Source organism: Cervus canadensis, chromosome 1, assembly GCF_019320065.1.
Source record: "Cervus canadensis isolate Bull #8, Minnesota chromosome 1, ASM1932006v1, whole genome shotgun sequence".
Taxonomy (NCBI): domain Eukaryota; kingdom Metazoa; phylum Chordata; class Mammalia; order Artiodactyla; family Cervidae; genus Cervus; species Cervus canadensis.
In genome coordinates this window covers 72,266,174-72,292,968 of record NC_057386.1, presented here as the reverse complement: position 1 = coordinate 72,292,968, position 26,795 = coordinate 72,266,174, and the positions used below count along the sequence as shown (strand labels likewise).

General features: G+C 40.6%; 1 protein-coding gene across 1 annotated transcript in view; it reads left to right on the top strand.

Annotated features, from left to right (window-relative positions):
- The window catches only part of LOC122452056 (hedgehog interacting protein), a 104,064-nt gene that overhangs the window by 57,509 nt on the left and 19,760 nt on the right, over positions 1-26,795 (top strand). Inside the window, exons 5-11 of the mRNA XM_043485376.1 lie at positions 7,706-7,857; positions 8,233-8,406; positions 8,969-9,112; positions 14,618-14,739; positions 17,459-17,582; positions 18,900-19,030; positions 22,576-22,657. Of these exons, the coding sequence (XP_043341311.1) occupies positions 7,706-7,857; positions 8,233-8,406; positions 8,969-9,112; positions 14,618-14,739; positions 17,459-17,582; positions 18,900-19,030; positions 22,576-22,657 (929 nt within the window). The remainder of the gene's footprint in view (positions 1-7,705; positions 7,858-8,232; positions 8,407-8,968; positions 9,113-14,617; positions 14,740-17,458; positions 17,583-18,899; positions 19,031-22,575; positions 22,658-26,795) is intronic.

Sequence of the window (26,795 nt, the reverse complement as noted above, 5' to 3'; positions counted from 1 at the left end):
ATAACAGGTTTGTTGGGCTTTCCCAGTGGCTCAGATGGTAAAGAATCTGCCTGCAGTGTGGGAGGCCTGAGTTTGATCCCTGGGTTGGGAAGATCCCCTGGAGCAGGAAATGGCAACCCATTCCAGTATTCTAGCTTGGAGAATTCCATGAACAGAGGAGCCTGGCGGGCTATATATAAGACCATGGAGTCGCAAACAGTCAGACACGACTGAGCAACTAATACTTTCACTTTTCACCACAGGTTTGTTATAAAAGCTATAACTCAGGAGCATTTAGTTACAAGGGAGTGTAGGACAAGGTATAGAAGTTAGGGGGACATAGAGCTCCCATGCCTTCTCCAGGGGCACCACCCTCTAGTGCCTCAAATGTTGACCCACCTGGGAGCTCTCCAGACTCCTCCACTTAAGGTTTTAGGGAGGCTTCACTGATTGATGAAGTCATGACCATTGGTGACTGAACTCAACTTCCAGTCCCTCTCCCCTCCCTGGAGGTTGGTGGGTGGGACTGAAACTTCTAACCCCCCAATTACATCTTTTGGCTCCTCTGGCTACCAATCTCCATCCTGAAGCTATCTATTGTTGTGATTGTTGTTTAGTTGTTCAGTTGTGTCTGACTCTTTGCAACCCCATGGACTGTAGCCTTCCCGGGGGCTCCTCTGTCCATGAGATTTCCCAGGCAAGAATACTGGAGTGGGTTGCCATTTCCTTCTCCAGAGGATTTTCCTGACCCCAGGGATCAAACCCGCATCTCCTGCATTACAGGTGGATTCTTTACTACTGAGCCACCAGGGAAGCCCTGAACCTATGGGGGATAGGGGAAATACCAAAAGTCACTTTGTTAGCATAAACTTAGGTAAGGCTAATGAAGAACAAAAGACGCTCCTATCACTCAGGAAATTCCAATGGTTTTAAGAGCTCTGTGTCAAGAAACAGGGCCAAAAATCAAGTACATTCTTCATTATATTATACAACAGCCCACATCATTCTGTGCTATAACATCATGCAGCCCCTCCCATAAGCCCTCTGGGTTCTTCAGGAGATTGACTCCTCTTCTGAGACCAAATTAGACTTTTGGAACTGTTGAAGAGCAATGCTTCTCATCTTTTCCAGGAGTTGTGGAGAAATGAATACAGTGCTTTTCAAAACTTATGAACAAGCCAACATAAAGTTTTAATGAGATTGAAGTCCTCTAGTGCTTGGAAATGGTTTTTGCCTACATTAATTTTACCTTCTTAGCATCCTGTGATTAACACAGGAGTTCTGCTCTTGACTGAGTTCATCTGTGCCCACATATAGGTGGTCTCCACTTTCTCCTCCTCCATTCTGAAAAGTGCTTTCACTTCACTTTGAAGGGTGTTGGTTGTTCTTGTGACACTGGCTGGCCGTGACAGTGCTCTCCTGAGGTCACTGCTGTGGTTTCTGTTCAGTCCCTAAGTCACGTCTTTGTGAACCTGTGAACTGCAGCATGCCAGGCTTCCCTGCCTCTCGCTATCTCCCGGAGATTGCCCAAGTTCATGTCCATTGAATTGGTATGCTATCTAGCCATCTCATTCTCTGTCATCCCTTTGTCCTCCTGCCTTCAGTCTTTCCCTCCATCAGGGTCTTTCCCAATGAGTTGGGTCTTCACATCAAGTGGTCCAAGTACTGGAGTTTCAGTTTCAGCATCAGTCCTTCCAATGAGTATTCAGGGTTGATTTCTTTTATGATCCACTGGTTTGATCTTATTGTCCAAGGGACTCTCAAGAGTCTTATCCAGCACCAGGCATCTTCTCCTTGGATATTTCCTTGTGAATGTATGGGTGAGTTTCGTTCATCCTCTCCTTCAGAGCACAGCCAAGATGGCTCAAGTCATCAGTGCTTTGGATCCTTTTAAAAAAACAGATTAAAATAGTGTAGTACACAGAAAATGCCCTTCCCCAAAAGATATTAGTGAGTGCAAGTCGCTCAGTTATGTCTGACTCTTTGCAACCCCATGGACTGTAGCCCGCCAGGTTCCTCTGTCCATTGAATTCTCCAGGCAAGAATACTAGATTGGGTAGCCATTCCCTTCTTCAGGAGATCTTCCCAGACCAGGAATCAAACCTGGGGCTCCGGCATTGCAAGCCATTTCTTTATCATCTGAGCCACTGGGGAAGCTCCCCCTGCCAAAACTTCCTCATCCTAATTGGCAAATGGGAATTGAGGTTGCAATGGAATTAAGATTATACTGAATTATCCGCGTGGGTTCAGTGTCATCACAAATCCTTAAAAGTAGAGAGGGCACAGAGAAGGTCAGAGTGGGAGCGATGAGAATTCAACCCTGCTATTATTGACTTTGAAGATGGAAGGAAGGCAGCAGCATCCAAGGAATGCCAGGGGCTTCTAGAAGTTGGAACAAGAAATGACTTCTCCTCTAAGAGCTTCTAGAAAGGACCATGGTTCTGAAAACACAATTCTTTAGCTCAGTGAGATCTGTGTTGGATTCTAACTTACTAATTTTAAGATAATCTAATTGTATTGTTTTGAGCCACTAAGTTTATGCTGATTTTTTACAGCAGTAATAGAAACCTGGTATTGTATTTGAATGAACGATTCTCAAATAAACCTGCTTGTCATTTCTTAATAGCAAAAGGCTCCAATCTAAGAAGCACAGGCTTAAAAAAAAATAAGAAGCAGCAGCACAGGCTTGTACGGGGAGGGGCTCACATTGGTCTCCAAGTTCTCTTGTTCCTTTCCTGATAATGTGCCATTAAAACATAGACATTAAGACAATTAATAAAGGTAATGTGTGACTTGCCTTTTAATAAAAGTATATATTTTATAGAGAATTTTAAGTGCCACCAGTCTGTTCTTATGTTAATTCCTAGAAACTCCTTCATTACTAAGAGAACAAAAGTTCTACCAGAGGTCTTCATTCATACGTGTTTTTCTGGGTAACAGATGTAAGATAAATTTAGAAGATGGTTTTACTATTTGCAGACACTCTGCCTAATCTTCATGTAATTTATCTGTCATAAAACCAAGGTTTTTTTCTTTTTTTTACCACATTTTAGAGTGGAGAAAGCTCATTGAAAATATGCTAATTAAACTTTGTGTCAGAAGTTACCCAGAATAGGTATTTACTCTCTTTAATGCTTGGTTTGCAGCCATGCATATTTATAATAGTGAAGCATTAACTGCCCTGCATCTCAAATTAGCATCATAAAGAAGAAGTTATAGGGGAAATAACAACTGAAAACTTTGTTACCTGCTTCCTTGGATAAGCACCTGGAAGACAGGAATTGGTTCTTGTTGATTATCTCACCCCTGGTGCCAAGTATAATGCCTAACACGCAGTAGATATTCAATAAATATTTGCTGAGTGAGTGTTAAATGCGCTTTTTGTTCGACAAGACAGTAACAGGGAGTGCCTTATTTACTTGACACTTCCTTGCTTTCTCTATACCATAGGGCTGTTCTATAGATCACTGAACGTGAAGCCAGCCACTTGCCAGAGGGCCACTAAGCGAACTGCAAAATTGAGAAATGATGCTCCCAGCTCAGCGCAGCCCAGCCCTGTTTCCTAAAACACACAAGTCAGTTGCCAGACAGAAAATATTAAGGCCAGTTTTAAAGCAGGCAGAAATCAGAAAAAATTTAGAAAAAAACTTTAGCCACATTGAAATATGAAAACATTGGAATGTTTTCTTTAAAATACCATAATGAAAGGCCATGCCCCACAATTTCTATTAAAAAAGTAAAACATACTTCCTGTTAGAATCATCTCATGAGTCCCTCTCTTTTTCAACAGCTGCTTCCTCTTCTTCAAAGAGGAATATTTGTAGTCCTTTGGTTAGAACTGTGGTGTGTTCACCAGGGAAGAGTTTATCTCAAAACTGTAGGACTAGATCTCATCTTGTACTTACATGAAAGTCATCAATACCCTTTGTTTATGGGCTTTGTCTCTTTTCTGCTGACCCCCGTGAAATTGTTCCTGAGAGCTGGACGATGATTACAATGGTGGTTAACTACTTAACAAAAGTTCCTAAAGAAGGTTTTATGATGCACTCTGAAACATGGGTTGATCTCAAGGTTTCAAAGTGTATTATTTTCAAATCATGGACATTATTTTCAAATCATGCAAGTGCCTGATTTTGGTGCTTGGTGAAAGGCTGTCCAGAAGTTGATGTGGTATTGAGAGGCCTGAGCATGGGGAAGAAAGGGGCTCATGGTAACCTGTAATGATATTCTGTTGAAGCTTCCATCGGTGAACTTGAAAAAAAAAGAAAAAAAGCATTATCCAAATAGAGGAAACTCTTAAGTGTTGTTGTAAACTACTTTTTGCCTGTTTGGTTCAGGCAGTGGAGGTCACTCCCGGCAGCAGATACACAAAGCATTTGGTTTGAGTAATAAAGTACAAAGTATAATGTGAATATTTGGACACATTACTCTTTCTCACATCACTCAGGGTAAACATTTTGGACATTAGGTTAACAGTTTTCACAAGTATGATGTCAGAAGTCAGTGTCATTGGAAAGGTGTGGCTCCCTGCACCGCGGAGCTTCCGCTTGCCATCTAGGACTATGTTTGTCTCCCTTTTAAGACAACTTTGGTTGAACTAATTAATCACTAGAGGTTCATTTGCCCCAGATGCTCAGCAGAAACAGTGCAATAATTTGATATTTCTGAGAGGAGTGCTTGGTTTTTCATCCCATAAAACTACACATAATGAAGGGAAAGAATGGGAAAGAGTAAGAAGATGGTAACATTGACATAAGGGCTTTCTGATGAGCCTGCGAGAGCTGGGCCGTTTTTTCGATCCTGGCGCCAGGGGTCAACACGCAGGCTCTCAGGTGGCAACGCGCTGATGAACCTTCTGGCAACCACAGAAGGTCTGGAAGCCTCAAAAATCTCATGGTGGTTCTGGCATTATAGTCTCTGACCCTGGTCCAAAGTTAAAACTTCGTGCCCAGTCGACATACTTCTCCATTCTTATGATTTGTAACATACTTTAAATGGACAGCATACCTCTGCAGGCTAATTCAAGCTAAATGTGAGCCTACCAATACTTTAAAATACCGACAGGAGTCAAATATCCTTCCTTCCCAATGTTTGAATTGTGGTATATGATATAATTTAAAACGCTAGTTTTGAGAGACACCCTAGGTTGTTTACACAGTATATTAAATTTTTTCATCACTATAATTATGAAAGTGAATATTTCTCTGAAATGACTTGAGTCATTAGTCCTGTTTCTAAACCACCCAGAACACTACTTTTCACCTGGAAATTGACTTTAGAAAAGTGAAATCATGTGTAACTATTGTGTGTGTGCTAAATAGCTTCAGTTGTGTCCAACTCCATGCGACCTATGGACTGTAGCCCGCCAGGCTCCTCTGCCCATGGCATTCTCCAGGCAAGAATACTGGAGTGGGTTGCCATGCCCTCCTCCAGGGATCTTCCTGACCCAGGGATCAAACCTGCATCTCTTATGTTTCCTGCATTGGCAGGAGAGTTCTTTACCACCAGTACCACCTAAACAAATGTAAATCCTATAACCTGAAAAATTCAGGACATTTTTGAAATGACTTTCTTGATTTATTTACTTGTCATTCAGATGTCTCATTCTGTTTTCATATTTGGCCCTTTAATAAAAATCAGTGATGCCCACCCCCCCCCAACTCCAAATTCATTCGTGAGATACGTCAATCTCTAAGGTAAACAACCGTCTTCTATCACTTGTGGATTTATTTAAATCTCTCTTTCCATCTATCTCTCTACCGTGCATGAATTCTACACCTAATTCCCAAAAAGCAACCAGCAGTTTTAAACCATGTTGCTAGCCAGCTCAAATTGTCTTTCAGATGATTTGATTAAAGACTACAAAAGAACTACATTCAACAAAATCTTCTTCTAGTGGAACGCAAACATTTGTGAAGTGGGCATGCAGTACTTAACCTGCATTCACAGCTTTAGAGGGGGATGTATCCGGAAGAGGAATTAATTACAAACTAAATCCCACCCCTAGGCCTCCTTCTACAGCCGTAAGGGAGGTTTAGATGTGCACTGGTTTTTCTATAATCAAATATTAGTTACACATCCCTGTTTTCAATGTCTCATAAGAAAGGCAAGAGCTATCTGTTTAATAAAGATGTAAGAAGAAAGATGAGTCAATATTAAAATCATCATAATAAGATAATCCAAAAAAATTAAAGACTTACCCTTCAGTGAGATAGTTCTCATTGTTAAAATTAATCATATTGTGATATGCAAATGAAGAGGCTGGCCTTTTGAATAATAACTTAGTAGTTCTGGGATATTTGCACCCACTTTATTACTTACACACACTTAAAGTTTGGATGTTTCTGCTTTGGATGGCATACATATGAAAGCAGTTTTTCTCTAATCCAGGAAATAAACAATGTTTCTTAAAAGTAAACTTTTATGCCTAGAACTTAAATTCACAAGTCCATGTAGCATACAAACTGCACACACCATCATACATTTCTAGTAACACAAGCTCTTCTGGGGAACAAAGGCAGGAGAATGATGGAGCATAACCCAGTGAAGAAATTGCAGTATTAGATTTTTTTGCTCCTCTGACACTAGTCTAAGGAGTAGCTTGCAGCTTTTCACCCTAAGAGATGTGCTGTTTAATGAAATAGCATGGATAAGGTGATGTCCTAAGGGCAGTTTTGGTCACATTTTTTGCCATTGTACATAACTCAGCAGACTACAGACGAAGTGCTCACTAGCTTACCAGGATGTGAACTTGAAGTATCTGATCTTGATAATTTTAGATACTTTGATTTCATTATAGAAATTCCTAGACTACTTGTGGGATAAAACAAATGCTAAGACCATATTGAGTTTCATCAAGCTGAATTAGCAGAAAATAAAGATAAAATGCCTTTCTATTTAAGCACACGATGATGTTTTAATTGTTACAGCATTTGGCATGCCTAATGTATACAATTCTTGACATACATATAATAACAAAAGAAAGTTGTTTGGGATTTTTCTTTTATTTCCTAGTGTCCCCTTTCCTCTCTAGGATTTTTCCCACCCCCACCCTAGCCCTGGCTTTTAGCTCTCCTCTCATTTCTCCATCTTTCTATAAAGAAAAAACTCAAGGCAGCAAAAGGATCTATGTAAAAATACCTCATTTCTAGGCCAAGGCTGCTTATTACCTAGCTATGACGAACAGACCACCATGGTTGTGACAACTGATGTAGATGCCTCCAGGGTAAAACAAAGGTTTACATATTACACAAGCAATTTAACTGTTTTCTAAATAGATTGCCAAGACAGTGGGAGTTGGCAGCCCGCACTGTGTTTTAGGTTTGGGAGACTTGGATTAGAAGTGACTGCTGATTATGAACCTTTTTATTTGTCTTCTGTGAACTACAAGCAGCCTAGTAACCCAGCAGAGAATTCTTCACAGCACTTCAACTTGTCTTCCTGGCTTCCCCAGATTACATACACAAATCACTTCACAAAAGTGGTGTAAGTGTCTTGTGCGTAGATAACCACACAAGACAACTGTCTTGTTTCTAACCTTTAAAGAGTTCTGCAAAGTGAAATGTTTTATAATCTTTTTTGTGTGCAGTAGGCAACGAAGGAAAGAAAAGAGTTTGGACAAAGGTTATCCAGGAAGAAGAAAGGGACTCTTTTGGGGGTTCCAGTCGAAACACAATAAAGAACATAATTAACTTCACAATTCTTTGTGTTTTTCATTTGACTGCAGGGAGGAGATGAAAGAGGACTGCTAAGCCTTGCATTCCATCCCAATTACAAGAAAAATGGAAAGCTATATGTGTCTTATACCACCAACCAAGAACGGTGGGCTATGGGGCCTCATGATCATATTCTTAGAGTTGTGGAATACACAGTATCCAGGTATCATTTAAAAAATGGTTGCTGTTATTTTTCTCACTGTGTCTTTGTAATTTTTTGTTTAGAAGTTACAAATAATTTACCATCAGGTGGCAGTAATTAAACCTCAGTCTCCATCTGGCTGAACATCCCGATTGTGTCTTTAAGGAAAATTGCGAAAAATGGTAGCTTTGGCATTTTCCACAATTCTCTTCCCTCTCAAATGCCACTTGGGAAACCTAGAAACTAACGTAATTTTTCAGCAATTTTTATACACATACCTTCAGTATGTTTACTTATTTACATACCACGTGTGTGCTTCCCTATTGGTATCCTATTTGCTTTCTCTGGGTTCACCTGACGAATTTCACAATCATTTCTTTCGTCCCCACCACGTAGGAAAAACCCCCATCAAGTTGATCTACGAACGGCCAGAGTATTTCTTGAAGTCGCCGAACTTCATAGAAAGCACCTGGGAGGACAGCTGCTCTTCGGTCCTGACGGCTTTCTATACATCATCCTCGGTGATGGGATGATCACGTTGGATGATATGGAAGAAATGGACGGATTAAGGTAAAAAACAAAACAGAAAAGCAGGTGCCCCTTGATGGTAAAGTGTTTTAAGTGAATTAAAAACTGAATTAGATCACCTTGGTTAAATTATTTAACTGTTATTATCAGCATCTGCTTTTATAACATGAAGGGAATCCAATAAATCTGCTGATGTGGTAGTTTTGGAAGTCGCTCTTCTGAGATGTCCTCACACCAGTTCCTCCCATGGGGGTTCTACAACAGCTACCTTCCACACTATCTAATGGACTGACGTCATTCAGTGGAACTTCTCAGGGGACGTTAAACACGTGGATTGGGGAAAAAAAAAAAACATTTTAGAGGCTGGATGCCAAACGCAGCACCCCACCGATGCCACAGCCTTCCGTCACCCTCGAGCTGTCTGTGTCTCGGTGCTGGTCTGAAACAAAACAGTCTCTGGTTTCATTTGGAACGTTAATAATTTTTTCTCAAATGAGGGGAGGTGGTTTTTATTTTATTTTTTTAGCCATAGAGTAACCTTCCTGCATTTAGTGTAGGTGAAATGCGTAACAGAAAACCCTTACGCTGTCCTCTGATTCCTCAGCGACTTCACAGGTTCCGTGCTCCGGCTGGACGTGGATACTGACATGTGCCACGTGCCTTATTCCATACCCAGGAGCAACCCGCACTTCAACAGCACCAACCAGCCCCCAGAAGTGTTTGCCCACGGCCTCCATGATCCAGGCAGGTGAGAATCCAAGCCTCTTCTCTCTCCTGCCTTACCGCAGAGCAGGGATTCACAAAGTGGGGAAAGGAGAGTTTCCAGGCACAGAGCAGCCGGGAGTCTCATCCAACACTGTGCCGCTAAAATCACACTGCTTCCTTGTCACCCAGCATTTTGTTCTCTTTCTTCTATTAACGTGTGAAGCAGATTGAGAAGGCAGATTAGACAAGACAAAGGACAAATTCACAGAGAAAAATCACCTTAACATTTTGGACAGTTCTTATTAGATAAACACTGTGGGCTAGTGTCATGATTAAGACTTCAAACTGAACACTTCAGACAAACAATAAACCTTTGTCTCTGTTGTTGTTCAGTCGCTAAGTTGTATCTGACTCTTTGCAACCCCATAGACTGTAGCCCGCCAGGCTCCTTTGTCCATGGGGCTTCTTCCTGCAAGAATACTGGAGTGGGTTGCCATGCCCTCCTCCAGGGGATCTTCCCAACCCAGGGATTGAACCCAGGTCTTAAACACTTCTAAATGTTAATTTCCTTATACAGTAAGTAAGGATGGTAATATCCACCTTGCAAGGATGCTGTACTGATTAAATACAAATCTGTAAGTGAAGCACTAGCGTATCTGACACAATTGATAGATTTTAAATAAATTATGGTTCTTATTATCATAGCTTCACTTAATATAAGATGACTCAGGCATTTGGAAGGAGTTGAGCTAAATGTTAACCTTTTTACTTGAAAAAAATTATAAATATTAAAGGAATTCAGATTGACTGTTTGCTACAGTGAATCATAAAGAAACGACCACTAACTAGAGGGACCTCCCTGTCAGTCTAGTGGTTAGGACTCCATACTTCCAGTGTGGAGGACGTGGGTTCAATCCCTGATTGGGGAACTAAGATCTCATATGCCATTCAGTGCCACCCCCCACCAAAAAAAGAAGTATGTAGAGTGAGAAATTTGGGATACACTTGAAAAATGCAAGGAAGTATAATTCTGTATAGCAGTTCTATGATGAAGGCTTCATTCAGTCTGTGGTCTGTTACTCATACTAAGGGATATCTGGCCACATTTATTCATTTACTAGTTAAGTTATTATTGCTATTTAATGTTTATTGAGTGTTCATTATGTGCAAGGTGAGTATTTCTCGAACTTTTTCTTTTTATAATCCCTCCTGCCCTTCATCTCCCCTCCATCAAAGCCCAAGTCTACAGTTCATTTCCTTTTTGGCATCTCAGCAGATCTTAAAATCTGGGCGACAGGGAATACTTAAGGTGGGCTCAGGATGTGGAGGAAACCGTCACATTCCATTCCTGGAGCTCAGAAGGCACAGATGCCACCACCGAGCAGCAGTTTGAAGTCGGAGCAGCCTGAGTCACCGCAATCCCACCGGACCCTTCATGCACCCCTCCCGGGGAGTCCCGCCCCTCCGTGTAAAAACACAGGGCGGAGTGCTCCCCAGACCTTACACGTGGCAGAGTGCCTGTGCTGTGGAGTCGTACATCCTCCGGCGGTAGAGGGCTGAACAATCTGCCTCCCTCTGAAAGTATTTCAAGCAGAAGAGGATTTAATAAAGCAGAAAGGAAACTGAAATCCAAAATTATTGGCTACAGAGCAAAGCTGACTTTTATTAAGCACCTTGGTGCAGAGCAGCAGACCAAGACCCTTGTGCTTATCCTCTTACTGGTAACTGTCAGCCAGCACTTTTAGGTAGCTGGCATCAGGTACCTCCTTCCCTCTTTTTAATAGACATTTTAATTTTTAGGTTAGTTTGAAGTTCACAGCAAAATTCAACAGAAAGCAAGGAGATTTCCCATACAACCCCTACATAAGCATTGACTCCCCCACTGTCAACATGCCCCACCCAAGTGGTCATTTGTTACAATTGAGAAATCTACACTGACACATCATTACCACCCAAACACTGTAATTTACATTAAAGAATCTCTCTGCAATGCAGGAGACCCAGATTCAATCCCTGGGTCAGGAAGATCCCCTGGAGAAAGAAATGGCAACCTACTCCAGTGTTCTTGCCTGAAGAATTCCACGGACAGAGGAGCCTGGTGGGCTAGAGTCCATGGGGTCGCAAAGAGACAGGACTAAGCGACTAACACTTTCACTTCACTTAGTGTTGTACATCCTGTGGGTTGGATACATGTTTAATGATGTGAGTATAGTATCATATGGGCTTCTCAGGTGGCTCAGAGGTAAGGAATCCATCTGCAATGCAGGAAACGTGGGTTAAAATCACTGGGTCAAAAAGATCCCCTGGAAAAGGAAATGGCAACCCATTCCAGTATTCTTGCCTGGAGAATTCCATGGACACTGGAGCCTGGCAGGCTACAGTCCATGGAATCACAAAGAACTGAACACAACTTAGCAACTAAACAACAATAATAGTATCATATAGAGAAGTTTCACTGTCAGGGCTTTTTTTATATAAGAAACTAAAAAAGGTTGGAGAAGATTCTTGAGAGTCCGTTGGACTGTAAGGAGATCCAACCAGTCCATCCTAAAGGAAGTCAGTCCTGAATATTTATTGAAAGGACTGATGCTGAAGCTGAAACTCCAATACTTTGGCCACCTGATATGAAGAACTGACTCATTTGAAAAGACCCTGATGCTGGGAAAGATTGAAGGCAGGAGGAGAAGAGGACGACAGAGGATGAGATGGTTGGATGGCATCACCAACGTGATGAACATGAGTTTGAGTAGGCTCCCGGAGTTGGTGATGGACAGGGAAGCCTGGCATGCTGCAGTCCATGGGGTCACAAAGAGTGGGACATGACTGAGTGACTGAACTGAACTGAAAAAAGGTTAAAAGGGCCAAGTGGGCCTTATGAATTTGGTACTCAGCCAGAGCTAGACCTCATGGCCTCCAGAGGCTTCACTTTTGGGAGACCTCACCTTTTCCTCCAGATTTCCTCTTTCTTGTTAGAAACAGGTCAAACTTTTTTCTTGGTCAGAGTTTCTCCATCTTCAAAAGAAAAGCAATACAGGAAAAATTTGAAACCCTATATGGACTTGGTTCCACCTTAAGTCACTGCAGGTCTGTGTCATGATCCCTGCCAATCATTGTATTCCAGGAATCATTGAATTAATGAGGACAAGAAAGGGACTCTGGCTACAGAACAGCTACCCACCTTTGGCAGATCAGGCTTATAGTTTCTCTAATATGAATGAGATCATCTGGCCCCAACAGGTTTTATTTCATTGTTGTTGTTTAAATAATTGCTGCTTATGAATCTTATGTCACTCATGTCCCAGACCCTACTCTCAGATTTTTTAAAAATTTAATTTATTTTAAAATTCCCAATGATTTTGTTTTTGTCATGAATGTATTTTGTTAGCCTAAAGCAGTGATTCCCAATGGGATGATTTTGCCATCAGTGGACATTTGGCAGTGTCTAGAAGCATTTTGGTTTCCACAAATTAGAAGGAGTAGGTCATGCTACTGACACATAGTGGGTGGAGGCCAGAGATGCTGCTAAATAGCCTACAATGCTCAGAACAGCCCCCTTTTCCTCTCAGAAAAAGAGACATATCTGGTACCAAATGTCAGTAATGCCAAGCTTAAGAAATCTGAAAACAGTGCAGGTCTGTTTTCCAAATTTGTGGAAATTTCAAAAATATTATTCAATTTCATTCTTCCCTCAACCCACACTCCCCATACCTAGTCACTCATTGGCTGAAACATTGAACAAATATTGAGCCCTCCTTATATTCCTGGATTTGAACTAAGGAACAGAAATAACAGTGATAAAGAGATTGAAAATTGTTCCTTTCCTCATAGAGTTTACAGTCAGTGGCTTAAGTCACAGAAATATTCTGGCCATAGATTGGGGGTGAACATGAAGTCAGAGTCCACGTGAAGGACTTTAGTGGTTGTGAAGGCCAGCTTTATTTTATTCCTTAAACTGGAGTGCATGCTCCCCTTTGTGAGGGCAGCCCACACTTTAGAATGTACTTATTCTATGTAAGAAACACAAGGGATTTCTCTTGTGGTCCAATGGTTAAGACTGCCTTTCAATGCAATGGGTGCAAGTTCAATCCCTGGTCAGGGAGCTAAGATTCCCAAATACCTCATAGCTAAAAAGCAAGAAAATAAAACAGAAGCAGTATTATAGAAAATTCAATAAAGACATTTTAAAAATGGTCCACATTTTTTAAAAAATCTTTAAAAAAAAGAAACACAAAATTAATACTGTAACTAATACACACCTTCCTTGTCTTACAATGGGGTTAAGTTACAGTGAAACCATTGCAAGTTGAAAATACTATAAGTGGAAAAGGCACTTAATGGTCCTCATCTACCAAACGTCATAGCTTAGTCTAGTTCACTTTAAACATGCTCACAATACTTACGTTAGTATACAGTTAGACAAAATCTTTTAACATAGAGCCTATTTGATTGAATGTGTGTCTGTGCTAGACTTCCCTGGTGGCTCAGATGGTAAAGCGTCTGCCTACAATGCAGGAGACCTGGGTTCGATCCCTGGGTCGGGAAGATCCCCTGGAGAAGGAAATGGCAACCCACTCCAGTACTCTTGCCTGGAAAATCCCATGGACGGAGGAGCCTGGTAGGCTACAGTCCATGGGGTCGCAAGGAGTCGGACACAACTGAGCGACTTCACTTTCTGTGTTAGTCGCTCAGTAGTATCTGACTCTTTGTGACGCTACGGACTTGTAGCCTGCCAGGCTCCTCTGTCCATGGGATTTCTCAGGCAAGAGTACTGGAATGGGTAGCCATTTCCTTCTCCAGGGGATCTTCCTGACCCAGGGATTGAACCTGGGTCTCCTTCATTGCCAGCCAATTCGTTACCGTCTGAGCCACCAGGGAAGCCATTATGTTGAATGCTTATGTTTTCATGAGGTATTTATCAAATATCAAATATTTCAATATTTATCAAATGTTATACTGAAAGTGGAAAGCAGGATGGTTGTAGGGATACAGAGCGGTTGTCTATGCATTGTTGATTCCTCTAGTGATGGCGCGAGTTGCTGGGAACTATAGTTGCCTCTGCCCAGCATCACAAGAGAGTATTGTACCACATGTCATTAGTCTGGGAGAAGATCAAAACTTGAAGTACAGTTTCTCCTCACCATGTAACACTTCCACAGCATCATAATGCTGGATCATCACAACTCAGGGACCACGTATCCTGTAGCATGGATTGCAGGTGTGAGTTGATGGTACCACTGTTCCTACTCTTGTACGTTACCCAGGTATCATATCCGTGCTTTCCCGTAACAACAGACTAGCACATGTTTTAAGTCAGCGTACAGGTTCATAATGGAGGGAGGTACCAAAAGAAATTAAGAAATACACTCCAGAGCTCATTAAACTTCAGCAGAGTAAACAAACAGGATGTTTCCTTCGGCGGTTTCTAGAGATTCCAAATTAAATCCTCCCTAGGATCCTTGCCAGCCCACAAAGGGTTCCCGTGTCAGGCATCTCTGAGTTTGGAAGATACCCTGGTAGGAATTCATGAGTGTCCCCACTTTTGTTGCAGATGCGCTGTGGATCGACACCCCACTGATATAAACATCAATTTAACAATACTTTGTTCAGACTCCAATGGAAAGAACAGATCATCGGCCAGAATCCTACAGATCATAAAGGGGAAAGATTATGGTAAGTAGAGCATAATTTGTTGATTTGGGCTTTCATTTGGGCTTTGTTTTATTTTAGTGTATTAATTGAAGAGAAAAGGATTTCTGCAAAATAAGCATTTAGGAAAGCATCAGAACACTGGCCTAACAGTGGTAACAGAATCAGTTGCTGGCTTCTTAAAGGTCCAGTGATTCTTACAAGCCCTAGGGGCTCCATTTGGGTAATTACCCTCCCCGTGGATTGAATGCTGCTCTGTAGGTCCAAAAAATTTAATGGACCTTCAAAAGTTAGCAGTTTATATTTTGCTCATCTGAGAATCAAGATGAATACCTTCTATTTATTTAATATATAAGAGAGAACTTGTCCTAACATCTTATATACAGTGGAAAAAAATAAGTGTTAAGGGTAAGAAATTTCTCAATACCCAACATGCTAGTCTCAGCAATTAGGAAAATTATGTGTTTCAAATAAGAATGTATTTTTTAAAGGTGTTTATTTTAGAGAAAACAAAGTAATAGACTTATAAAAACATGTTATTTACCCAAGTCATGAAGATGGAATGTTTAGATCTTATTTTTAATGACATGATTACTAGAGTATTTGAGATACATATTAAAATATAAAGTTATTATTTTTCCACACTTTTGTATTTACTTATTTTGGAGGAAACGGTATATCAAATATGATTATGATTCAGGGAACATAGTAGATGAAGATTATTGAATTGATTACTTCTTCTATTCATTCAATACAGATATTTATTTAGTACCAGGAATGAAGCAGCTGTGCTGGTTCATGTAGTATTCAGTTATTTTACTTTATTTTTTTTCAGGTATTCGTGTATGTGTGTGTACATCTTATAAAAGCCAAACCAAAGAATAATGTGGTTAGAAAAAAAAATCTAATGAGTCACTAGCCTGTGGGAATTTTAGCTATATTTGTAGATTAAACTAAATTCTACAATCACATTAATTTGGGTTCAGCTGAAACTGATTACAATATGGATGATCCTACATTTATATATTAAAAACACAGCTGCAGAATTCTTTTACTATTTATATATATCAAATTTTATTTGTCAATTATTCCTCAATAAATCAGAAAAAAAAACCCCACAAATAACCACATCCACAGCATTTACTACATGCCAGGGCCTGTAATAAGTACTTGACAAACTTCACTCATTTCATTTACAGAGAAATCCTGGAAGTCCTCTTACTGTTCACACTGTACAGATGAGAAAGCTGAGACGCAGAAAGGTTACTGGTCACACCACGAAAGTGACAGGATCTGGATTTGAACCTAGGTAGCCTGATTCCAGAGCTCATGACCTTAGACATTCAGCTTTGCTGCCTCTCAGTACCCTGGGAGAGAATTAAATTAAATTCTCTTAAAATTTAATTGTTCTACTTTTTATAATATCATGTTCACCATCATCAGGCACCCTCGGTGGCTCAGCGGTCAAGAATCAGCCTGCAGTGCAGGAGATGCAAGAGACTTGGGATCGATCCCTGAGTCAGGAAGATCCCCTAAGAAGGAAATGGCAACCCACTCCAGTATTCTTGCCAGGAAAATCCCATGGACAGAGGAGCCTGGAGGGCTATAGTCTATGGAGTTGCAAAGAGTTGGACATGACTGACTGAGCACACATTCACCTATTCACCATAATCACATGGGAAGCGGAAGGACTTTAGAATTTTTGTCTTTCCACACAAGCTTTTGCCTAAAGACTTCCTGTTGATAGCGACTTATTTAAGGATGTAATAAGTAATTTTCAGATTAATTTCCATCTGGCTTTGTATCTTTTTCATTGTAATTGGCATCTTTATTTTTGAGAACATAATAACATGCATGGAAAGATTGAGATACATGACTATTCACATGTAATTCTGAAGGAATGACTGAAATAGACTTTGTTAACCACATGACCCTGTAAACAAAAACTCTTAAAACATTTTAAATGAAGATATTACTTGACTAAGTGACAGTGTTTTGAAATATGCAACAAATGTGGTTTTGAAGACCTTTTATGTACCATGATTTTCATTAAAGTGTAAACTTAAACATTTTCTAGAATTTGACAGAGGTTTGACTCAGTTTAGGAGGTATACACAGTATTTCTACAAAAAACTCAATATTAAAAAAATTAAGTATTATTTGTTTAAGTATTTTAGTTCTAAAGTCCACAATTTCTAAAATGTTCAGAGATACTGTCATTGAAAATTTGCTATGTATTGGAAGTTATAATAACAATAAGCATTTGCAGAGCATTTTTGTTTCATTCTGCTATGCATGGAAGCCCTGTACATTTTATAATATTAAAGCAAAAGGGTTAATTATTTTCGCTGAAGATCTATAGCAAGAATCCATCTCATGCATCATGGAACACATTTCAGAGTTAAAGTAAATTACTCTAGTAATTGTGGCATGGCCTACATTGTGTGTGCATGCGTGCAAAGTGGCTTCAGTCATGTCCGACCCTTTGTGACCCCATGAACTGTATGTAGCCCGCCAGGCTCCTCTGTCCATGGGATTCTCCAGGCAAGAATACTGGAGTGGGTTGCCATGCCCTCCACCAAGGAATCTTTCTGATGCAGGGATTGAACCTGCATCTCTTATGTCTCCTGTATTGGCAAGGTTGTTACCACTAGCGCCACCTGGGAAGCCCCCTGGCCTACATTCGTTTTCCTTTATAAAAATATGTTTCATTTAATCTAATGTTATGTCTATTTATTTCCAGAAAGTGAGCCATCACTTTTAGAATTCAAGCCATTCAGTAATGGTCCTTTGGTTGGTGGATTTGTTTACCGAGGCTGCCAGTCAGAAAGACTCTATGGAAGCTACGTGTTTGCAGATCGTAATGGGTAGGCTTCATGACACCACTGTTTGATAGATGGAATGACATATCCATTGATTATTGGCAAATCATCAAAAAATATTCAAATGCATGTCACCCTTTGGAGGTCAAGCGTGTAAAAACTATTGTTAAAACTATTGTATTAAAAACTATGGTTTATTACTATTTATTTTGTTTCAATCCTCCCAGTTAGTCTTTCTCTTCTTTTTTTCTTTTGGCTGTGTTGGGTCTTCCTTGCTGCACAAGGGCTTTCTCTCCTTGCAGTGAGCTGGGGCTACTCTCTTGTCACCATGCACAGCCTTCTCATTGTGGTAGCTTCTCTTGTTGCAGCTCATGGGCTCTAGAGCCTGGACTTCAATAGTTGCAGCTCACAGACTTTGTTGCTCTGCAGCATGTGGAATATCCCTGGACCAGGGACTGAACCCGTGTCCCCTCCATTGGCAGGTGGATTCTTAACCACTGGACCATGAAGGAAGTCCTGTTATTTACTTTTAGTTCCACCATGTATGGTGGGGGGAATTAAAGAATTTCCTAAAAGATGCTTTTGAAACAGACTTGATCAAATTCATAAAATAGTTTTTAAGAGCAGAGAAGTCTTCAGATGGACATTTCATATTATTTAGGCTCTTTCCTTCATCCTTAACATAAATTTACCATGATCATGAGTAAATTGAAAAAAATGTAGTTTTACATGAGTTAAGTAAATATTTTAAAAATTATTGGAAGGCTAAGAATTTTGTTTGTTTGTTTGTTTTTTGCCAGACTCTCAGGACTTTTGACAACAGACCTTAATTTCTCTCTATTGATAAGAATACTGCAAAATTAAATTTTAGCCTAAAGCTTAGAGGTCACATTATCAATAATTATAAGAAACTCTGTAATGAAGCCCAAAATAAGGATCTTGTTTCCCAAGTCACTGTCATTCAGGCATATGACAGAGCTGATATGCTTGGTGACTAAAAGGAAATAGAAAAGTGAACTGACCCTGTGTTCTTCCCCTGTCCCTCTCTCTGATTAAGAGCGCAGCATGATGTCTAGTCCTGGACAGGAGGTATCATTCTCCAGATGAAGGGGAGGGTATTTCTCATACTCAGGTACTTTTAGTACCCACCCCCTCCAAACAAAATGTCATCTTTAAGTACTTTTTCCTCACATGGGAATTTCAGAGTATTCACACACATTCTGGGCAATATTATTTTTCCCTTTAGAAGCCAGGTCTGTGGCACAAGAATTATTTATTACAAGCTTTATTTTAAACATGTCATTGTGTCTTTTAGGCAAAAGCACATTTTCATCATAGGTTTCTGGTATGTTTTTCTTGTAGGAATTTCTTAACCCTCCAGCAAAGTCCTGTGAGCAAGCAATGGCAAGAAAAACCACTCTGTCTTGGCAATGGTGGTTCCTGTAGAGGTTACTTTTCAGGTCACATTTTGGGATTTGGAGAAGACGAATTAGGTACTGTACAAACTATTTCTGTTAAGTTCCATTCTCAATCTTTGCCCAAGAGTCTCTGTTCTACTCTGAAAAACAAGCAAAATAATCTCAACCTCCATTTGTTGGAAATGTAACCTCCAGCAGAGATGACCAGTTCAGTATTCTCTTCCAATAAACTTTCTCTGGGGGGTCTTTAAATCTTATTTCTACTCCAGAAACATGAAAGAAACAAAGCAGGAAGATGGGAGTTGGAAACAAAAGAGAATTTTTGAATCTTAGAGAGAGAGAGAGAATTTCAAATGGCTACTGATATTTTTGAAGCAGTTAAGTCATTTGTTTACATTCTCTGTTTGAAAACCTTTCCACTTATCCATGTCTCTTAGAATAAATTTAAGATAGGTTGCAATCTGAATCTCACTTTATTTCCTAATTTTTTATTTTTTTGCCCATCAAGGCATGAAATTTGTTGGAAATAATCTGAGATTATAGATCTGCTTCCCAACAGAATGAAAATTATCTTCTCCTTGATAATCTTCAGGATAACATACAATTTATTTGTTGATATATTATCCAAAATGTATGCAGTTTAAAAAGCAAAAAGAGGTTGATAATTGGAATGTTACCAAAGAATTAAATGCTACCAGTTTTAAATTTCAGAGATAAATGTAGCTATCATAATGATTCCCTTTAAAGAATGATATCCAAACAAACTATGGCTACCATGCTTCCTTAGCCTTGGACATGAATTTCTAGGTATTAAGAAAGAAGAGTTGTGTTTTCATCTAAATCATAATTATTTACTCTAAATGTTCAGATTTGCTTTTCCTCCACCAAACAGAGAATTCCTCAGAAATACCTCCATGCCATTCACTTTGGTTGCCAAGGAACTCAAACTAGATTCCTGCAGCACAAAGCACCGATTCCAGAGCTGCAGGAATATGGGGATCCAAGAAGAGTAGCCCAGTCTGTCTCTTCCTTGTTTTAGCATTGCAAGCATCTTGCATTTAAGTCTGCCTTGAAATTCTTCTACCCCATTCAAATGAACCAGAAATATAGCCTTTCTCACTTCAGTCTTCTGTAGTGTAATTTAAACGTCATTGGCAAACTCGGATTTTAAAGTATAAATTAGGATCAAATTGTTTGTGACAGAGTTAGAGAAAGTATTTAGAATCATTTTGATGAATTGTTTTGGTTTCCCCAGACCTTACTGCCAATAACTCACCATCATGTATCCTACTATTGTCACCCCACCGTGGTTAAAATGTCCAAATATCTGTCCATACTTAATACAATGTTGGGAGGAGAACCAGAAATGAGGCACACACAGTTCTTACTGTCCAAAACCAAAACTATCTTGTATATTTCATAATTTAGAGTAAATATACTTTCACTCTTCAATGTAAACTCTTTGGTTTTTAATTAAGAGTCCTATAATAAAGTGAGTTAGATTTTTTTTACTGAGTTTTTTCTGGATGTGTGTGTGTGTGTGTGTGTGTTTAACCATAAAATCAGAATGGGTTTGTTTTAAGGATTAAATGGTAAACTATATAAAGTAGTTGATGAAACAAATATGAATTTTTTACTTACATTCCTTAATTTTTTAATGCCATTTTTTCTGTTGTGTCATGCCTTTATTATAAGTCCCATAATATCCTTTCCAGAAGTGAGAAAGCAGTAGGGTGTGCTTAATACACAATAACAGAGTAAAATAGAGAAATATAGACTACATCAAAGACTATTTCATGAATGAGAAACAAATATAAATTTTAAAGTCTCATAAGCATATAATCATAAAAACAACTTCTAATTCCCTATTCATATGATCAGTTCTATGTATTGAATTATATGGAAGGAATGGTCATAAATGAGAGTGGTTCTCTCCTGAGGAGAGAGTTGGCACAGTGTACTAGGAATTGGGACAAGGGTACTTTTAAATAACACAATAAGGGGGCTTCCCAAGTGGTCCAGTGGTTAAGACTTCGCCTTCCAGTGCAGGGGGTCCCATCCCTGGTCAGGGAACCAAGACCCCACATGCCTCAAAGCCAAAAAAGCCAAAACAGAAAACAGAAGCAATATGGTAACAAATTTAATAAAGACTTTAAAAATGGTCCAAATCAAAAAGATCTATTAAAATAAATAAATAGTACAGTCAAGAAAGATGACATAAGCACAGATGAAAGAGGGAAAATGCACCTGGTGGTGATCTACTGACAGACAGGACCTGGACAGATGCTCAGACAGGAGGAGCCAAGGACAGCGGGGGCCTAGAACAGGATGCTGGGCCAGGAACTTGCCTCTCGTTTCCAAAGTCAGGAGGCCAGTGAGGCTAAAAACTTTGCAGATGGCATCAGAGCAATAGGTGGGGCACATGGTCATAGACCACTGTCAGGACTTAGACTTGGCTTGGAGAGAGAGTAGCAGCCATTGGAGGGAAATTAGAAGTCATTGGAGGTTGTTGATCCAGAAGAGTGTAATCAAATTTATACATTCTGCTGCTGCTGCTAAGTCACTTCAGTCGTATCCAACTCTGTGTGATCCCATAGACGACAGCCCACCAGGCTCCCCCGTCCCTGGGATTCTCCAGGCAAGAACACTGGAGTGGATTGCCATTTCCTTCTCCAATGCAGGAAAGTGAAAAGCGAGAGTGAAGTCGCTCAGTTATGTCCGACTCTTAGCGACCCCATGGACTGCAGCCCACCAGGCTCCTCCGTCCATGGGATTTTCCAGGCAGGAACACTGGAGTGGGTGCCATCACCTTCTCTGATTTATACACTCTAGCTTGCCTTTTAAGGAATCTCTGCCTCTGATACACTGAGAGTGAACGTAGAGGAATAAGCGTAAGAGCAGGGCGATCAGTTAGGAGGCTGTGGCCACCATCCGGGTGAGAGACCATCCTCTGCTCATACCAGAGCAATGGGGAGACGTGGGAAGAAGTGACTGGAGTCCGGATGCACTGAGGGTGGACTTAGGAAGCTCTCATAATCTTCAGGCAAGTGATCTGAGGATGTACGAGTATATAATATATATGTACTGTGAGTGCTTAGTTGCTCAGTCATGTCCAACTCTTTTGCCACACCATGGACTGTAGCCCGCCAGGCCCCTCTGTCCATGGGATTCTCCAGGCAAGAATACTGGAGTGGGCTGCCATGCCTCCTCCAGGGAATCTTTCCAACCCAGGGATTGAACCCACATCTCCTGTGTCTCCTGCATTGGCAGGCGGATTCTTTACCATGGGCACCACCTGGGAAGCCCAATATACACATACACATGGGGCTTCCCAAATGGTAAAGAACCAGTGATTAAAAAAAAATCCACCTGCCAATGCAGTAGACATAGGAGACTTGAATTTGATCCCTGGGTGAGGAAGATCCCCTGGAGGAGGACATCACAACCTGCTCTAGTATTCTTGCTGAGATAATCCCATTGTCAGAGGAGTCTAGTGGGCTACAGTACATGAGGTCGCAAAGAGTCAGACACGACTTAGCAACGGAGCATGCACACGCAGTCAATAGAAGGTGAAGCCTTACAATACTGTGAACTAACTTACTGCATTTCTCTCTCCATAGGTGAAGTTTACATTCTATCAAGTAGTAAAAGTATGACCCAGACTCACAATGGAAAACTCTACAAAATTATCGATCCCAAAAGGTGAGCTTTTTTAAAAATATTCTATTAAGTCAAGTAATATTCTCTAAGTTATTCCAGTGCATTCAAATTAGTGATGGAATTGCAATTAGCACTCAAAGATGAACATTTCTGCCCTGTCCATCTGCTGAGTGCTCTCCTGAGAGACCCTCAACTCGTCTCTAAAACTTAGACGTGAATACCCTGACCTTCAAAAGCATTACTTTGATCTTGTACATAGCCATAGCATCCTTATAGTCAGCAGAGAGCTGCTCTCTACAGAGTCAGCTGGCTACAGTCCATGGGGTTGCAAAGAGTTGGACACAACTGAGCAACTGAGCGACTGAGCATGCTCAAACACCAGGAAAGTTTTTTTGGCAATTCAACATCGAAGCCTCGTTTCACAGCTATCTGGAAGCTCACAGCTTCTGTGACCAAACAGATGAAAACCACGGAAGCATTCTGTTATTGACTTCAGCAAAAGGAAGATGTGAATGTTTTCATCCTTTAGAGAATCTAATTATCCCTCCCCTGCTACCCTCTACCCACCTAACCCAACTTCAACACACACTCAACTTTCAAATTACCTTGGGTCATCATGAGTCAGTTGTTAAATTCATGGATAAAATCAGAACTCTCAGAAGCCACTAAAATTACATTCTGTGAAATAGGTTTTAGGTTGTAAGTTTAGAAACAATTATTGCAGGACTTCAGTATACTCACATATATGACCACTGTGAAACCAGTTGTGATCGCACTCTAGCTTCACAGTGCTATGAATTTTTAATCCTTTTTTTTTCAAACTTTTTACTGAAGCATGTATTCAGAAAAGGCCCCAAATCATAAGCATACAGTATGACAGTTTTTCGTAAGTGACATACGATGTACCCAGCACCCAAAAGAAGGGATGGAAGGGTACAGGCGGCCTGAAGACCCCTCATTTCTATTTCCAGTTACCTCCCCTGCCAAGCGCAATCATCCTGTGACCTCTAACAGCATAGGTTAGCTTCTCCCATTTTTGAACTTCCCAGGTGGCACAATGGTAAAGAATCCACCTGCCAATGCAGGTGACTCAGGTTCGATCTCACATGGGTGGGCATGATCCCCTGGTGGAGGAAATGGCAACCGACTCCAGTAATCTTGCCTAGGAAATCCTATGGACAGAGGAACCTGGTAGGCTACAGTCCACGGCGTCTCACAGAGTTGGATATGACTACGTGACTGAGCACATTTTTGAGCTTTTTATAAGTGGAATCGTATAAAATGTACTCAGTTGTTTCTGGTTTCTTTTGCCCAACATTATCTGTGAGATTTGTCTATATTATTCTCAAGGATGCTTAAAACGCCACTCTGTGGGTGAATTTCTAATTCTTTCTATGCTAAGTTAACCTCATGAGCCCATGTGCAAATTGAAATCCCCAAATTTCAAGTCTCTTTTAAGAAAAAAAAATTCCAATAATCCAAAAAGTTTACTAAAAGCATTCATTTAATTCCCCTTTAAAAATATTTGTAGGTTATAAATTGTATATGTTTTTCTGAAAAAAATCACTGACTAACAAATGGAGATTCTTGTCCTTTTTCCATCCCAGAAAGCATTCATTGCCTTTCCTGAGAAAAATATAGGTTGACATTGGTGTTGCAGAACAAAAAAGAATAATCAATGCTAAATGGTCTGTGATAGAGGACATCATATATACCCATCTGTCACACAGCGATGATGATAGTTTTCCTTCTCTATTTAGCAGTGTGCATTTTCTTTCACAATAAGAGAAGTACCCATCTACACGTGGTAAGGGTTCTTTTCCTCCTTGAGTGTCCTTCAAGAGAAGCAAAGTAATGAATAAAAAAAAATCAGAAATCAGACACCTTGGTGATTATTGAAGTTGGCGATATTAAGAACAAAAATCAATCCAATGTTAATTCATAAACTAGCAGCCTTCTAATGGTTCAGAATACAGTCTAGGGTTTCACTCAGATCTAATGCCATTAGTTTTGAAATAGCCATTGTTATTCCATTATGTTTGTCAAAGTTGATACGCTTTTGCAAGCTTTCTGCTGTATTATTCATTCTTGCTCCTCACAGAAAGGTTTCTCTCTTCCTATGGATTGTTTAGTCTGTTGGTGGTGAGTGGAGGTGAATTTTACACCTTCAGTCCATTATTAGTGTCTAATTACCAGGGGCCGTGAGGGGCCTTGGCTCTGCGATCTTGGGGCCTCCTCTCTAGGGTGGTCTCAGAGTGACATACCTCACAGGCCTGACTTTGCACTATGGTGCCTGTTTCTGGTGAGTCCTGTCACGTGTCGGGCCAGGGTTAAGAGGTGTGTTTGGTTTTGAGGAGGTGGGGGGGATTAACAGAGTCCCAGAGACACCGTCCTTGTACACAGGCCTAGGCATACATTTCAAAATTAAACTGACTGTAAGAAAACAAATGTTTTCATAAACATTTGTTGGGAGCCACATGCTGTTTCGATTTGGATGCCAAGGTTTGTTATTATAGTAGTTCTCCCGACACGAGTGGAAGTTCTGTATAAGCAGACACTTTAGTATATGTGAATGGGGCTATTTTGGAAACACGAGCAAATTACTAGCCTCACAGTGTTAATAGGATGTCTGCTTCAGGGCACAACTGCTTTTCTAAAATGCTTAAGGGAGAATTTGAAGAAAGAGCCTCATCAACCCCCCAAAAAACAATAATAATAATAATCCACAGACATTTCTTGTTACAACAAATATCTCATTCCAATTAAAATCTTAGATTAACTGTATTCTTGTGCAGGAACCCCAGACTTGTTCGAATCATGTTTTCAGAATAAATTTCAAATATCAGTTGACTCATGGCTCTAAAAGAGGAGAACTATAAATCATAGAAATCTTATATTCTGTATTGTGTCATAGAAGTTCCATTCTCACACACCATAAGATTTATGTTTTCTCTTTTTTTTCCTGCACACACAAACACACACACCCCCCAAAATGAAGCTTGTAGACATAGAAGGTGGGATGCATTGAGAGAGTAGCACTGATGTATCTACACCACCGTGTGTCAGACAGACAGCTAGTGGGAAGCTGCTCTGGGAGCCTGCCGTGGCCCGGGGAGTCGGCTCATGCTCTGTCGTGCTCTCGAAGGGTGGGAGGGGAGGGAGGCTCCGCTGGGAGGGGTATGTGAATACATGTAGTTAGTCACGTTTGTTGTACTGCAGAAGCCAAATACAACATTGTAAAGCCATTTTCCTCCAAGTAAAAATAATTTTTAAAGAAGATGAGGGAATTTATAAATCATATGCAATATTCTTGGGTCATCTGGACAAGATCAGATGAGGTCCCAGCATTACCACCTCCATCTGTAAGGACAGTTTGGTCTCAGGCTATATGTTATTTGAGTGCTCAGTCGCTCAGCCATGTCTGACTCTGTGACCCCCTGGACTGTAGCCCACCAGGCTCCTCTGTCCATGGAATTCTCCAGGCAAGAATACTGGAGTGGATTGCCGTGTTCTCCTCCAAGGGATCTTCTCGACCCAGGGATCAAACCCGGGTCTTCCACATCTCCTGAATCGCAGGCACATTCTTTACCCACTGAGTGACCTGGGAAGCCCCCAGCCTATATGTTACTTAATTATTGACATAAATGTAAAATCCTTTACAGTGGGCATCCTTCTCAGAAAGGATGGTTTGATAACCTATTATAAAAAATACAAATGCCATTGTAATCAAAGGAAACTTCCATGAGAATACAACCAGCTTTCTCTACAGCTTAACTAGGACACAGGAGATTTTAAGGGAAAAGCAGAAAAGGGATGAACATTGCCTCCATCTTAGCATGGGGATACCTTCAGAGGTGGGAAAGTCAAGTCTCATGGCGGAGTTAGGATTGAATCAATGCCAATCTCCCAGTTTACTGGCCCACCTCACTAGGTCCCCTAAAGCTTTGAGTATTGAGTTCTGCGTGCCCTGGTCTGGGACTCCTTCAGCCAGCATGTCAGTGCATAGAGCACAGGAACTGGGCCATCATTTTAGTTTCATTTAGTAGTGCCACTTGAGGCCGGTTAAGATGAGGAAGTTGATCCTGGCAGGCCCCGTAGTCAGATGGTCTTGTCTCTGAGTCCTGGAATGTGGGTGTTGCATTATGCCACCACACGGTGCTCCTCTGCCTGTCTATCAAGG